The sequence below is a fragment of the Sus scrofa genome, chromosome 1 (assembly GCF_000003025.6).
Source record: "Sus scrofa isolate TJ Tabasco breed Duroc chromosome 1, Sscrofa11.1, whole genome shotgun sequence".
NCBI classification, from domain to species: Eukaryota; Metazoa; Chordata; class Mammalia; order Artiodactyla; family Suidae; genus Sus; species Sus scrofa.
Window position 1 is genome coordinate 180,369,510 of NC_010443.5, and position 13,377 is coordinate 180,382,886.

Below are 13,377 nucleotides of genomic sequence, written 5' to 3' on the forward strand. Positions count from 1 at the left end.
ACTTTCCTTTTGTTAATGTGGTTTTATGATATTGATTGATTTGTATATTTATGTTGAGCCATCTTTGTGAGCTTGGGATGAATCCCACTTGGTCATGGTGAATGATCTTTTTTATATGTTGCTGGATTCAGTTGGCTAAAATTTTGTTGAGAATTTTTGTGTCTATATTCATTTTGATAGTGTCTTTGGTTTTGGTTAAGGTGATGGTAGCTTCATAAAATGTCTTTGGGAGTGTTCCTTCTTCCTCAGCCTTTTGGAAAAGTTGAAGAAGGATGGGTGCAAGTTCTCCTTTGTGTGTTTGATAGAATTTGCCTGTGAGGCCATCTGTTCCTGGGCTTTTATTTATTGGGAGATTTTTGATTCATGTTTCAATCTCCTTATTAGTAATCAGTTTATCAGATTTTTTAAATTCATGATTCAGTCTTGGAAGATTGCATGTTTATAGAAATTTATCCATTTCTTCTTCGTTGTCCAGTTTTTTTGATATATAACAGTTCATAGTAGTCTCTTATGATATTTTGTATTTCTGTGGTATTAGTTGTAATTTCTCCGTTTCATTTCTGATTTTATTTATTTGAGCCCTCACTCTTTTTTCTTGGCGAGTCTAGGTAATAGACTGTTAATTTTGTCAATCTTTTCAAAGAACCAGCTCTTAGCTCCACTGATATTTTCTATTTTTTGTTTCTATTTATTTCCATTTTTATATTTATTATGTCCTTTTTTCTACTAACGTTAGGCTTCATTTTTCTTTTTTCTAGTCTCCTTATGTGTAGTTAGATTGTTTGAGATATTTTCCTTTTGGGGGGGGTAGGCCTGCTTATATGATATCAACTTGCTTCTCAGAGCGTTTTTGCTGCATCTCATGGATTTTGGTATGTCACATTTCTGTTCTTATTTGTCTTTAGGTGTAATTTAGCTTCTCCTTTGATTTCTTTGATGACTCATTGGTTATTCACTATCACATTGTTTAATATACACGTTTTTGTTCTTGTGGTTGATTTCTAGTCCTATACCATTGTGGTTGGAGAAGTGCCTGAAATGATTTCATTCTTCTTTGAATTTATTAAGATTTGTGGAGTTCCCGTCATGACTCAGTGGAAGTGAATCTGACTAGTATCCATGAAAACTAAGGTTCAGTACCTGGCCTCACTCAGTGGGTCATGAATTTGGTGTTGCCATGAGCTGTGGTGTAGGTCACAGTCGAATCCTGTATGGCTGTGGCTGTGGTGTAGGCTGGCAGCTACAGCTCCAATTTGATCCGTAGCCTAGGAACCTCCATATGCTATGGGTGCAGCTCTAAAAAGACAAAAAAAAAAAGTAAAAAAGATTTGTTTTGTGACCTAACACACATGGTCTATCCTAGAGAATGTTCCTTGTGCCCTTGGGAAGTATGTATATTCTGCTGCTTTTCAATGGAATGATCTGTATATATCTATTAAATCAATATGATTTAATTAAATTTTTTGTCTCATTATTGATTTTCTGTATAGATGATCTTTTTGTTAATATAAGTGTATGACTGACTAGCTTTTAAAAATATACTTTTAAAGTTAATTAGCCTTTAAAATACTGACTTAATATCTAACTTATTTATAATCAACAGTATATGCCATTTACACAAGTCAATTAAAACCAGATTTATTTTGGAGTTCTCATCATGGTGCGTATCTGACTAGGAACCATGAGGTTGTGTGTTCTATCCCTGGCCTTGCTCAATGGGTTAAGGATCCGGCATTGCCATGAGCTGTGGTGTAGGTCGCAGATGAGGCTCAGATCTGGCATGGCTGTAGCTATGGCATAGGCCAGCAGCTGTACCTCCAATAAGACTACTAGCCTGGGAATCTCCATATGCCATGGGTGCGGCCCTAAAAGGACAAAGACAAAAAAATAAATAAATAAATAAAAAAGCAGATTTATTTCGCCTTTTAAATATTTATTATTTACTATTTACATTTTACCTGAAGACATCAAATATTTTCTCTGGAAAATCTTCTGCATCCTTAGCAACGACTATTTTTTATTATCATGTTAGAAATAACCTGTTATTTAAATAAGTACACAAAGTATACTATTTGTATCAGTGCATAAACATATAAATATCATTAAATTCTCTTTGAAGCTACTGATACTTATCTTCCTCCTCAGAAAAAAAGAATTTCATCTTAATGGTGTGAACATTCATGAGGCAATAATGCATATTATAAGGATTATAAGCATGATATTCAGAACGTAACTTCCATGTGATAGAACTTTCTATAGACCTAAATAATTGACTGTGAAGAAGTCAAGATAATTTTTCAGGATGAAGTTTTATATGAAATTTTATTTTATTTTAGGTTATTAAAATATAGATTGCTATTATTTTGGTGTGCTTGTAAGAATGATTGTTTTATTACTAATTGCTGAATTAGGGTCACAACACAATTTTAATATTCTTCCTCCAAAACAGGTGGCTACTGTATTTCTGGAACAATTTTGTGATCATTTTACATTGTTTATTTTCTCTCAGGCTTTCTTTTCTCCTCTCTCAAGGTCTTATAAATATCATTATAAAAGAATATATATAAGAGAGTTTGGTTTTGTGATAATTGATATTGAGAAAAATAAAGAATGACCAAAAAAGGGCTTAGTATGCTGCTAATTATTTTCTCATTTTGACTTTCTCAATCAAGGTATATAACTTATCACAAAATGTCCAGGAGGATGATCTTCAGCACCTTCAGGTAACAGTATTTACAGTCTCTTTTGTGTATCTATTAATTGTTGGGGCATGTGTAGCAGAACTTTATAATTTTGTTGGGTCTTCTTCTACTTGGAAAAAGTAGCAGTTTCAGAAAGACTTAAAAACATAGCCATATGGAAGTTGCTCCATTTCCAAATTCTTGTTCTAGCCCTGTATGATTATGCTCTTTCTGGTTCAGTTTTCAGAATCCATTGTTTCTCACCCCCCTCCTCGATGTTTTCCCTTTGGATTCCTCAAGTTTGGTTTTGAAATCTTTGAGTCTGTTTCTGTTTTATGAATAAGTTCTTTTGTATCATTATGTCCATTTTTTTCCCTGCGGACTATTTTATAGCTAAGAATTATGAGTGAATACTTGATAATAACTCAGACAATTCTATTTTAAATTTTAAAAAGACCTCAATGATACCTAATTTAGCCTTAATATTTTATGGATGAGAAATTTTTTCTGGGAAAAAAAAAAACAGATAACTTTCCTAAACTCATATGGCTGATTTTTGGCAGAGTGGGAATAGAAATATGATCATCTGATTGGGCTTAGTGCTTCTTCTACTCTCTAAGCAGCATTTAAATCTCAAATAAGGAGATTATATATTTCCTAGATATAGTTCACATCTCTGTCACACTCTCTGCTGTCTTTCAGTTCATTTCATGTTATTCTTGGCTACATAGCAAAACCTATTATTTCTCTGATAGTTTCCTTCTACATATTTTGAAGAAAATTTTGCTTTCAGTATATTATTTTGTTTTGGCAATAAGAGCTCTGTGCAGTCTAACAGATAACAAAGGATGATAGAGCAAGGTGATCTGTGATGCTTAGAAATATCATTTGGAGTTCATATCTAGCATTATTCCCAAATATGTTTCTAGTACATCCCACTTACCATTTATGACAAGGAGGCATAATAATTTTATATTATTGTAATTTTATGTGTTTCTTATAGTAAATACAATTGCTTCTTTAGGTATGGGTCATAATGTAGCCAATTACTTTCCAAGTTAATGACATGGCACTGTTCAGTACCAGTTTGGGATTTCTAAAAAAGGACTAAGGATTTCGCTGGTGGCCTTGTGGTTATAGATCTGGTGTTGTCACATCTGTGACTTGGGTTATTGCTGTGGCACAAGTTGGATTCCTAGCTGAGGAACTTCTCCATGCCATGTGCATGGCCAAAAAAAATATTTACTTTTGTCTTTTTAGGGCTGCACCTAGGCATATGGAGGTTCCCAGGCTAGGAACCTGGGCATTGGAGGTTCCCAAGCTAGGGGTCAAATCAAAGCTGTAGTTGCTGACCTATGCCACAGCCACAGCCATGCCAGATCTGAGCCACATCTGCAACCTACACCACAGCTCATGGCAATGCTGGATCCTTAACCCACTGAGCAAGGCCAGGGATTGAACCTAAGTCCTCATGGTTACTAGTTAGATTTCTTTCTGCTGAACCACAATGGGAACTTCCCCCTCCAATTTTTTTATTTAAATTTTTAAGAAATTTTTAAATAAAAATTTAAAAGGACTGATTTTGGACTTTGATATTGAGTAAGCAATCTTTTTTTTTTTTTTTGTCTTTTTGTCTTTTTGCCTTTTCTAGGGCTGCTCCCGCAGCATATGGAGGTTCCCAGGCTAGAGGTCGAATCAGAGCTGTAGCCACCAGCCTACACCAGAGCCACAGCACCACGGGATCTGAGCCGCATCTGCAACCTACACCACAGCTCACGGCAATGCTGGGTCCTTAACCCACTGAGCAAGGCCAGGGATCGAACCCTCAACCTCATGGTTCCTCGTCGGATTCATTAGCCACTGAGCCACGATGGGAACTCCTGAGTAAGTAATCTATTTTTTGGGATCATTTAAAAAATTTCCTGTTGGAGTTCTCCTGTGGTGCACCAGGTTAAGGATCCAGCATTGACACTGCAGTGGCTCAGTGGCCTGGGAATGTCGACATGCCTCAGGTGCAGCCAAAAAAAAAAATTCCTGTAAATGACAACGTGTCATCCTTCCTCAAAAAAGATTGTGAATTTAAATTATGTTAGTAAATGATTGTAATGAGAGCATCTAATCTCTGGACCAGCTGTCTTTTAGGCAATGATATTGCAGAATTTTATTTAATCACTCTAATCAGATGCCTAGTTATTACCTTTTCCTTTCTAGATTTCCATAATTTTTGCAGGAAAAGGCAGTGTGGTACTTTGGGGGCTATTCTAAATGGGCAAAGGATGGGAATCCTCTGTGTCAACATTCTTTCCCTGCTCTGAGAAGAAAGCCTCTACGGCTTGGTACTCTTATGTGATGAAGTGGCATTTCCTGTGTACATTGGGGAAACACATTCGGCCACTCTGGATGAAAATCTCACCCAAGGCCCAATCATAGTCACCCCCTCAAGTCTGTGTTCTCCAAAACCTTACATTTATGGTAATAAAAAATGAGACAGGTTGCAGACGTGGCTCAGATCCCGCGTTGGTGTGGCTCTGGCGTAGGCCAGTGGCTACAGCTCCAATTCGACCCCTAGCCTGGGAACCTCCATATGCCGCGGGAGCGGCCCAGGAAATAGCAAAAAGTCCAAAAAATAAATAAATAAATAAATAAATAAAATAAAATGCGCTTTATATCTTTTTAGATGTGTAATTATTGTAGCTATGTTTTATCTAATACTTAGCTCCTTAAAATGATTATTATAATCTTATTTATATAGTATTATGTTACAGCTAGGGGAAAAAAGAATGGCAGAAGGTCAAGAAGTAAAACTTTGCAGATACTGAAGTTTTCTTTGTGTGTGTGTGTGTGATTTTCCTTCTAGCTTTTCACTGAGTATGGCAGACTGGCAATGGAGGAAACATTCCTGAAGCCATTTCAGGTGAGTGGGTATAGGATGGTGATAAATTCTTTTTAGGGCCTCCTGAAGACTGTATTAACTGAGGTATATTAGTTAGAGTCATGTTTCTTTCTCTTCTTTTTTTCATTCAAGAAGCACTTTTGAAATACCTATTTAATGCTGTTTGATGCAAGGAGGAGATAGAAAGGAAGAAATAAAAATTTAACATTATTTTTTAGTGGGAAAACAAAAATATGAATTAGATATTTTGGTTTCTGCAAGAATTTTTTCCCCCAAACCCAACTCTAGAGATGTCACAGAAACCAAAAAAAAAAAAAAAAAAAAAAATGTAAAATATACAAGCTAAAAACAAACAAGACTCTTGCGACAATAGAAGGTAGTTCCAAATCACAGCAAAATGGGATGAGCACTAGAGACAGGATGTTGGTTAGTGGCAAGTTTTTTGCAGGTGCACTTTTCTTTCCTGTATGAACCATTTACCTGCTCCATTGCACTGAGTGCCAGTAGTGTGGCAGCCAGCTCAGCCTCTGCTGGGGACAGCAGGATAATATCAGGACAACATCTGAACTTGGACTGGGTGGTATAAGCAGACTCTCTTGCCTTTTAGTGCTGCCTCCTGCCCATACCTCTTTTTATATACCAAGAATTAGGAAATTTTCAATAAGTCTAATAACCCTTGGAAACAGTAACTGGAGGAGGTATAGATTTAAACACCAAAGACTATCTATCTGAAGCTTGATGGGTTCAGCCCAGCCTTATCAGAGGGGCTCAAGGTGAGCCCTAGAATTCAGCCCCTCCCTGCAGATACATATCACCAGCCCAGATGGATCATACCTGGAGGGGAGTGAGAACACACAAGGACCCTGAACAACTGATAAAGGACAGAGTAGAATTAATGGCTCAGATGGCAAGTAATTTTACATGAGCTATATTAGTTATCTATTGCTATATATCAAATCATCCTAAAACTATACACGTTCATTATTTCAAGCAGTTTTTGTGGGTCAGGAAATCTGGAGAGGCTTAGCCTGGGTGCTTTTGGCTCACAGTCTCTCATGAAGTTGTGTCAAGATGTTGTCTATGGAGACATTCTCTTAAAATTTGACTGGAGGAACCACTTTAAAGCTCTTTCACACGGTGTTGGCAGGAGGCTTCAGTTCTTCACTGCATGGACCTCTTCGTAGGGCTGCTCACAACAGGCTTCCCCCCAGAGCAAATGATCCCATAACCAGAGAGAGCAGCCAAGAGAGGAACTGCAGAGAGAAATAGCTTAATCTTGGCAGTGAAGACACCATCAGTTCTGCCAAATTCTTTCGTTCATGCACACCAACCCTGGCGTAATGTGGGAGGGTGGGAATACCAGCATGCAGGGATCTTGGGAACTGTCTCAGAGACATGCTACCATATGAGCATATTAAATATTCTTAAAGAAATAAAGGATGAATGTCTTCTGTTTTCAGTAATAGAATATTTGATAATTTGGACTTCCTTTTTGATAACAATCAAAAAAACCAACAGAAAGTTAAAAATTTGTTTGAATGAATAACAAGATAGTAAAAAATTGTTGAGGTCTGAGAGAAGATGGAAGCAATGAGAGGAAAGGTATTATCGGGTAAACTCAAAGCTATTTAGTAGTATTTAAGATTAATGCAACTAATTCAAAACAAAAAGTACTACATATCATGAAATAGAAAAGAATGCGGCGTTGCAGTGAGCCGTAGTGTAGGTCGCAGACGTGGCTCGGATCCTTCTTTGCTGTGGCTATGGTATAAGTTGGCAGCTATAAGCTAAGATTTGACCCCTAGCCTGAGAACCTCCATAAGCCATGGATGTGTCGCTAAAATAATAATAATAATTTGTAGTAAAATTAAACAGTTTTAAAATAGAACAATTCTTAACTATGAAACAAAGTGAAATTACAAATAATAAACAAGTCACAGACTTCCCATCGTGGCTCAGTGGTTAATGATTCTGACTAGGAACCATGAGGTTTCAGGTTCGATCCCTGGCCTCGCCCAGTGGGTTAAGGATTCGGCATTGCCATGAGCTGTGGTGTAGGTTGCAGACGTGGCTCAGTTCCCACGTTGCTGTGGCTCTGGCATAGGCCGGCAGCTACAGCTCCGATTGGACCCGTAGCCTGGAAACCTCCATATGCCACAGGAGTGGCCCTAGAAAAGGCAAAAAGACAAAAAAAATAAATAAGTAAATTAATTTAAAAAAAAAAACCAAGATCTACCTCAGGTGGTGAAAGTGAAGGTGATTACCCAATGAAGTGATTAGCTGAATTAACAGATTAATTTGATTCTTAAACCAAAAGCCCATTTATACCAAGCAAATGAAATATCTTTCACTGTTTTAAAACTTACGTTTTTAAAAAGAGAACTAAAAGCTAAGTGAATTCAGTTTAAAAGCAGTTTTGAAGAGTAAAGTTTAGCCATTGGTGTGCTGGTGAATATTTACCACTGCCTTGGGAGGAGGGAGAGGTGGGTCTGATTTGTAGCATTTGCTGATTTCTGTGGTGTAAATTTTTTTACCATCACCATTTCAAGCTGCTAAAATACCGTTACCTGACTTGTAAAATTCCTTACATTTTAAGAACTGTTCCTTGTGAGGCTATAAGAGGCAGCTCTTAACTGTTTAGTACATTCAAGATGTATAATCTGTATTAAGACATAATATTAGCATTCTCTGAGTGACATTATTTTCTCACTTGTTTTGCACACTGTGAGCACTTGAATCTTAAGTACAATAATCCAGCAGGCGCTGCTTCACCAGTACAACTCTTTAAAAATAACTAGGTTCTTTAGCTTCTCTGCCTTAGAATTTCAAGAGCTTTGGTTGAGAATGAATACATTTCCATTAATTTAAACGTGGTAGTATATAATATGAATGCATACTTGACACGGAATTTAGATAACAATTTCCAATATACTCTAAGGACCTGGTGAAAATAAATCATCAGGTGTGGTAGGATATTTGTCTCTGTTTGGGACTATGAATTTTTCTTCCTTGCACTTGGACTTGTATAAGGCATACCTGACCTCATAAAGCTCTGCAGTGAGCTTATTACATCCTTGGATCAGAATCCTTATCACTAACTGTAGGAATCTTTCAGATTGTTAGACATTATTAGAAGTGCACTTTAAATGAACTCTTTCCTTTATGGATGTTTTTCAGTACCAAGCAAGACTGTCTTCCTCTAATGCTCTGTGCTAAGTGGTTGGCCATTAGCTACTTATTACTCCAGGAAAGGCTCATTTTCCATTTGCCCAGCTCTACAGCTTTCTTTTTATGTGCTTGTTATTCATGTCCTCTCAACTCTGCTGGGCTGAGGTGGTGGAGGAGGTTTTCACTTGTTCTGTAATGAGGTGATAACAGTGAGTTTGCTGTTGGGCCTGAGCTGGAAAGGATTCTCCAATATGCTGGAAAGTGAACTCTAAGAAGCCTTTATGTTACACCATTAAATACGCTCTTTGGCTATAGCAGCCATTTAACTACTTTGTGTCCTCTAATTATATAGGCCACGAACAAATGGAAACATCTCTGAATTTACTAAAAGTGTATTCTCAAGATTCACTTAAGCTAATTTTGTGGATGTCAGTATATTTCCCAGTGGCATATCTATATGGTGGGTGTCTTTATGAGCCAGTGTACAAAATATTTAATCTATAGTATGTTTAAATACTAGCCACAATATTCCTTAACCCTGATCCCTTTAAGCCAGAGCCCTGTGTATATCCAGTTATTCATGGACCCCTCTGGGGCATATACCCCTGAGACAGATCACTGAGAGTGCTGACCATATTTAGGTTGCGTGGCTAACGCAGAAGAGATGGGTTTTAATGAGATCTGTAGCCTTGGTGGTAGACATGGAGCAAGATTTTATAAGCACCTAAGCTGGAAATAACAAGAATTTTATTAGTTAAATTTCTGAGCTATATCCCAGTTCTGTTTAATTGAATTCTTGTGTTGGGGCCAGGAGATCAGTGCTCTCCAGGACATTTCTTAACCAAGTAATATTTGCGGACTGAATTACCAACTGGATACACCCCAGCAGAAGGCATCTGTGGTAGGGAAGGTTCTGGTAGCAGGGAGATGGGATGACAGTACAGGTAGTTAGTAAATTAAGATTTACCTTTAGGAGTTCCCGTTGTGGCTCAGTGGTTAACGAATACAACTAGGAACCACAAGGTTGTGGGTTCGATCCCTGGCCTTGCTCAGTGGATTAAGGATCCGGTGTTGCTGTGAGCTGTGGTGTAGGTTGCAGACACGGCTTGGATCCCGCGTTGCTGTGGCTCTAGCATAGGCTGGTGGCTACAGCTCCGATTCGACCCCCAGCCTGGGAACCTCCATGTGCTGCAGATGCAGTCCTAGAAAAGACAAAAAGACAAAAAAAAAAAAAAAAAAAAAAAAAAAAAAGATTTACCTGTAACAGGAAGAAGGATAAGCCCTAAAAAAATTTTCCTGCACTAGAATTCCCTTATATTAGAAGCCTTATTTCATTCTTGAGCATATGTTTTAGGACTATTTATATTTATTCTCTTTCATTTCCTCTGTATTAGGTACTCCACCTTCTGAATTCATCCCAGTTTTCTCCCATAGCATTTTTACTATTTTTATCCACTGAAAGGCCCACCTACACCCTAGACCTTAGAAATAGATTTGACTCACCATGTACACATACACAGATGGTAATTATGTGAGGTGATAGAGGTGTTTGCTAACCTGATTGTGGTTATAATTTCACAATGTATACATATATTGAATCATCATGTCACAGATCTTAAATGTACACAGTGTGTTATATGTCAGTGTTGTCTCAATAAAACTGGGGAAAAAAGATATGAATTCTCTTTGTGAGATAAGAGTGAAACTCAGTTCTTCATGTTCCTTGCAGTGGAGATGTAATTGTTAGTGAGCAGATAAGTCCATACCAGGTTTAAGGTTAAACTGAAGATTACTAGAAAATAATAGTAGAGGAAGCATATGATAATACTATTATATTGGGATAAATCTTCCTGTGTGTGTGTGTGTGTGTGTGTTTTAGGACCACACCCGTGGCATATGGAGGTTCCCAGGATAAGGGTCGAATCGGAGCTATAACTGCCAGCCTATGCCACAGCCACAGCCACGCCAGATCTGAGCCACATCTGTGACCTACACCACAGCTCACGGCAACGCCGGATCCTTAACCCACTGAGTGAGGCCAGGGATCGAACCGCAACCTCATGCTTCCTAGTCAGGTTCGTTTCCTCTGCGCCACGACAGGAACTCCATATTGGGATAAACCTTCTGTTTCTCACAATTTCCTTTTCAAATTGGGCCTACATATGGCAAATTAGAAATTATTTTACACTGGCTTACTTAATTATATTTAAGGACACTTTACTCCCATTATTTAAGAATGTTCATCTACATAATAAAATTATCTGATAGTGATTTCAGCTACTTTGAAACAAAATATCCTCGATCAAATATCTATAAAAACTGTAACTGCCAAGTCATACCAGAGAAATCCATGATTTCACTGAGAAAATGAGAAACTGTTGTTTGGTTCTTGGGCTATAAATGAAAGGAAAAGGTATGTTGTTGGGGCTGAGTAAAAGGACAGCTGTCTGAGAAAGCTTCCTTATCCCATGTTCTGTCCAGAGGGCAATGTAGGTAATCTGAGAGTTGTGTGAAATCAGAATAAAATAGTCATTTGGCTATACAAAATGAAGTCAGTGGTTTGGGCCAGGATTCTCCAGCGTCCATATATAGGACATGAAATGTCTAGAAAACCTACATAAAAAAATAACAATTTATTGATCACTTATTTTTGTGCTTGGCACTGTGCTGAATATATATGTTTCATGCTTCAAATGAATAATGGTTATAGTCGCATAAAATAAGTAATGTTGTTACTCCTTCTTTATTCTTTTATTGCTATTTTCTAACTAATGAGGAAACAACAAGGCTTAGAGTAGTTAAGAAACTTGTCCGTGGGAGGTATATCTTTAACTTGCAGAGCAGGCCTTCAACCCAGGCCACAGGCTCAAAGCCCTTGCACTTCACCACCACCCCCTAATGCCTCTCTTCTTCCTCTTAATCCTAGGCACTTATTGAGCTATGGTTTGTGACCCTGTATTTGAATGTGCACATCCCTTCCCACTAACTACATTATATCTTAAGAGCTTCGTAGTTTACTTCTTCTAGTTTAGAGTACCTACTTTTTTACAGCAGAGGTTCAATTAATGTTTGCTAACTGTGGTGTTATATGCATATTTAGGTATTATGTGCATATGTATATGCATATTTTGTATACAGTTTGTGTACAAGTAAACTCTTTGTACTCAAAATTGGAAGACCTGGATTTAAGGTTTAGTATAGCTATCCAGCCTAGTATTACCTGTTTACATGTTTAAGGTAAGACTAATAAACAAACACTATTAAGTCATAAATTGGTGTGAGAGTGTCCAAAATATTTATACTGGGCATGGCCCTTTCTTGAACTACAGAAACACCATCATGAAATTCTTTTTCAGTGGATACAGGTGGTAGAGCTTCTGATTTGAAAATATTACATTATTCGGGAGTTAAAAAAAAACCCACCTTGCATTACTTAAGACTAACCAAAAAAAAAAAAAATGTGAGGCATTTTCAGTTAGCAATACTGTTTGTGTGTGGTGCCATAGAATTTGAAGGTTGTCTTAATACACAGCCTGTAGATGCTTCAAATAGTTAGACAAGGCTGCAACTGCTCTGAGGCAAGGAGGATAAGCCTTGGCTACTGGATCAAGGAATAGGCCATAAAAAGCAACGAGTCTATGATGTAGACCTGTTGTTGTTTTAATATGTGCCATGACCTAATCTTATATATATATAAGATCTTTTATATATTGATATACAGTAATTTGGAAGGGTTTAATCTGGACTCTTATAGATTCCTCCCTAATTTTTATGTTTATATTCCTTGAAGACTTTCTCTAAAAGATACTCTTCAGTCTCTTCTTTTTGAATCATATACACTGTAGGTATCTTTAGCTAATATGAAACTTTGGTTCTTCCAGTGGATTTTCTGCTTGCAGTATCCAAAAGGCCCATAATTTTTAGAAATTTCTACCTTGTTAACTATCCAGGCCCCTCTGAAAAGACAACCATAAAGTGGAAATTTTTAAGTTGATAATTTCTCATGCAAGTTTTTTTTTCTGATTCCTGTATTTTACGTCAGAGCCCATTTTAAAAAGAGAAGACAAGGTTCCCTTTATGTCAGCACTAATATTTCCTATTTATTTCAGAACTAAAGTTCCCTGGAGTATTGTTTAAAATTTTCCTGGTCTATTTTTAAAGTTTCCTATTGATTCATCCTTATTTTGGTCATAATTTGGAATCAATGTCCAATTCATCTCAAAGGGAAAGTCTTCTGAAGTGGCCTCTGTGGTATATTTTCTATTTTTCTTGCCCTTGAAAGACCATTAAAACTTTATTATTTTTTTATGATGAGCTGGGTTATTTCAATGTTATTCTGGTCTTTGTTATCCTACTGCTTTTTAAATTTTTTTTTTTCTTTTTAGGGCTGCACCTGCGGCATATGGAAGTTCCCAGGCCAGGGGTCAAATTGGAACTGCCAGCCGCCAGCCTACATCACAACTGCAGCAATGCGGGATCCAAGCCGTGTCTGCAACCTACACCACAGCTCATGGCAACACCAGATCCTTAATTCAGTAGGTTTGTAACCCACTGACCCACAATGGGAACTCCCTTAAATTTATTTAAAAAATTTTTTAAATTTATTTTAATTTATTTATTTTTAATTTAATTTAA

General features: G+C 37.2%; 1 protein-coding gene across 4 annotated transcripts in view; it reads left to right on the plus strand.

The window, feature by feature from the left end:
• The window catches only part of ATL1 (atlastin GTPase 1), a 107,570-nt gene that overhangs the window by 70,076 nt on the left and 24,117 nt on the right, over positions 1-13,377 (plus strand). For all 4 annotated transcript variants that reach the window (XM_021101558.1, XM_013993393.2, XM_013993394.2 and 1 more), the window contains 2 exons: positions 2,673-2,723; positions 5,539-5,595. In XM_021101558.1, coding sequence (XP_020957217.1) covers positions 2,673-2,723; positions 5,539-5,595 — 108 coding nt within the window. The remainder of the gene's footprint in view (positions 1-2,672; positions 2,724-5,538; positions 5,596-13,377) is intronic.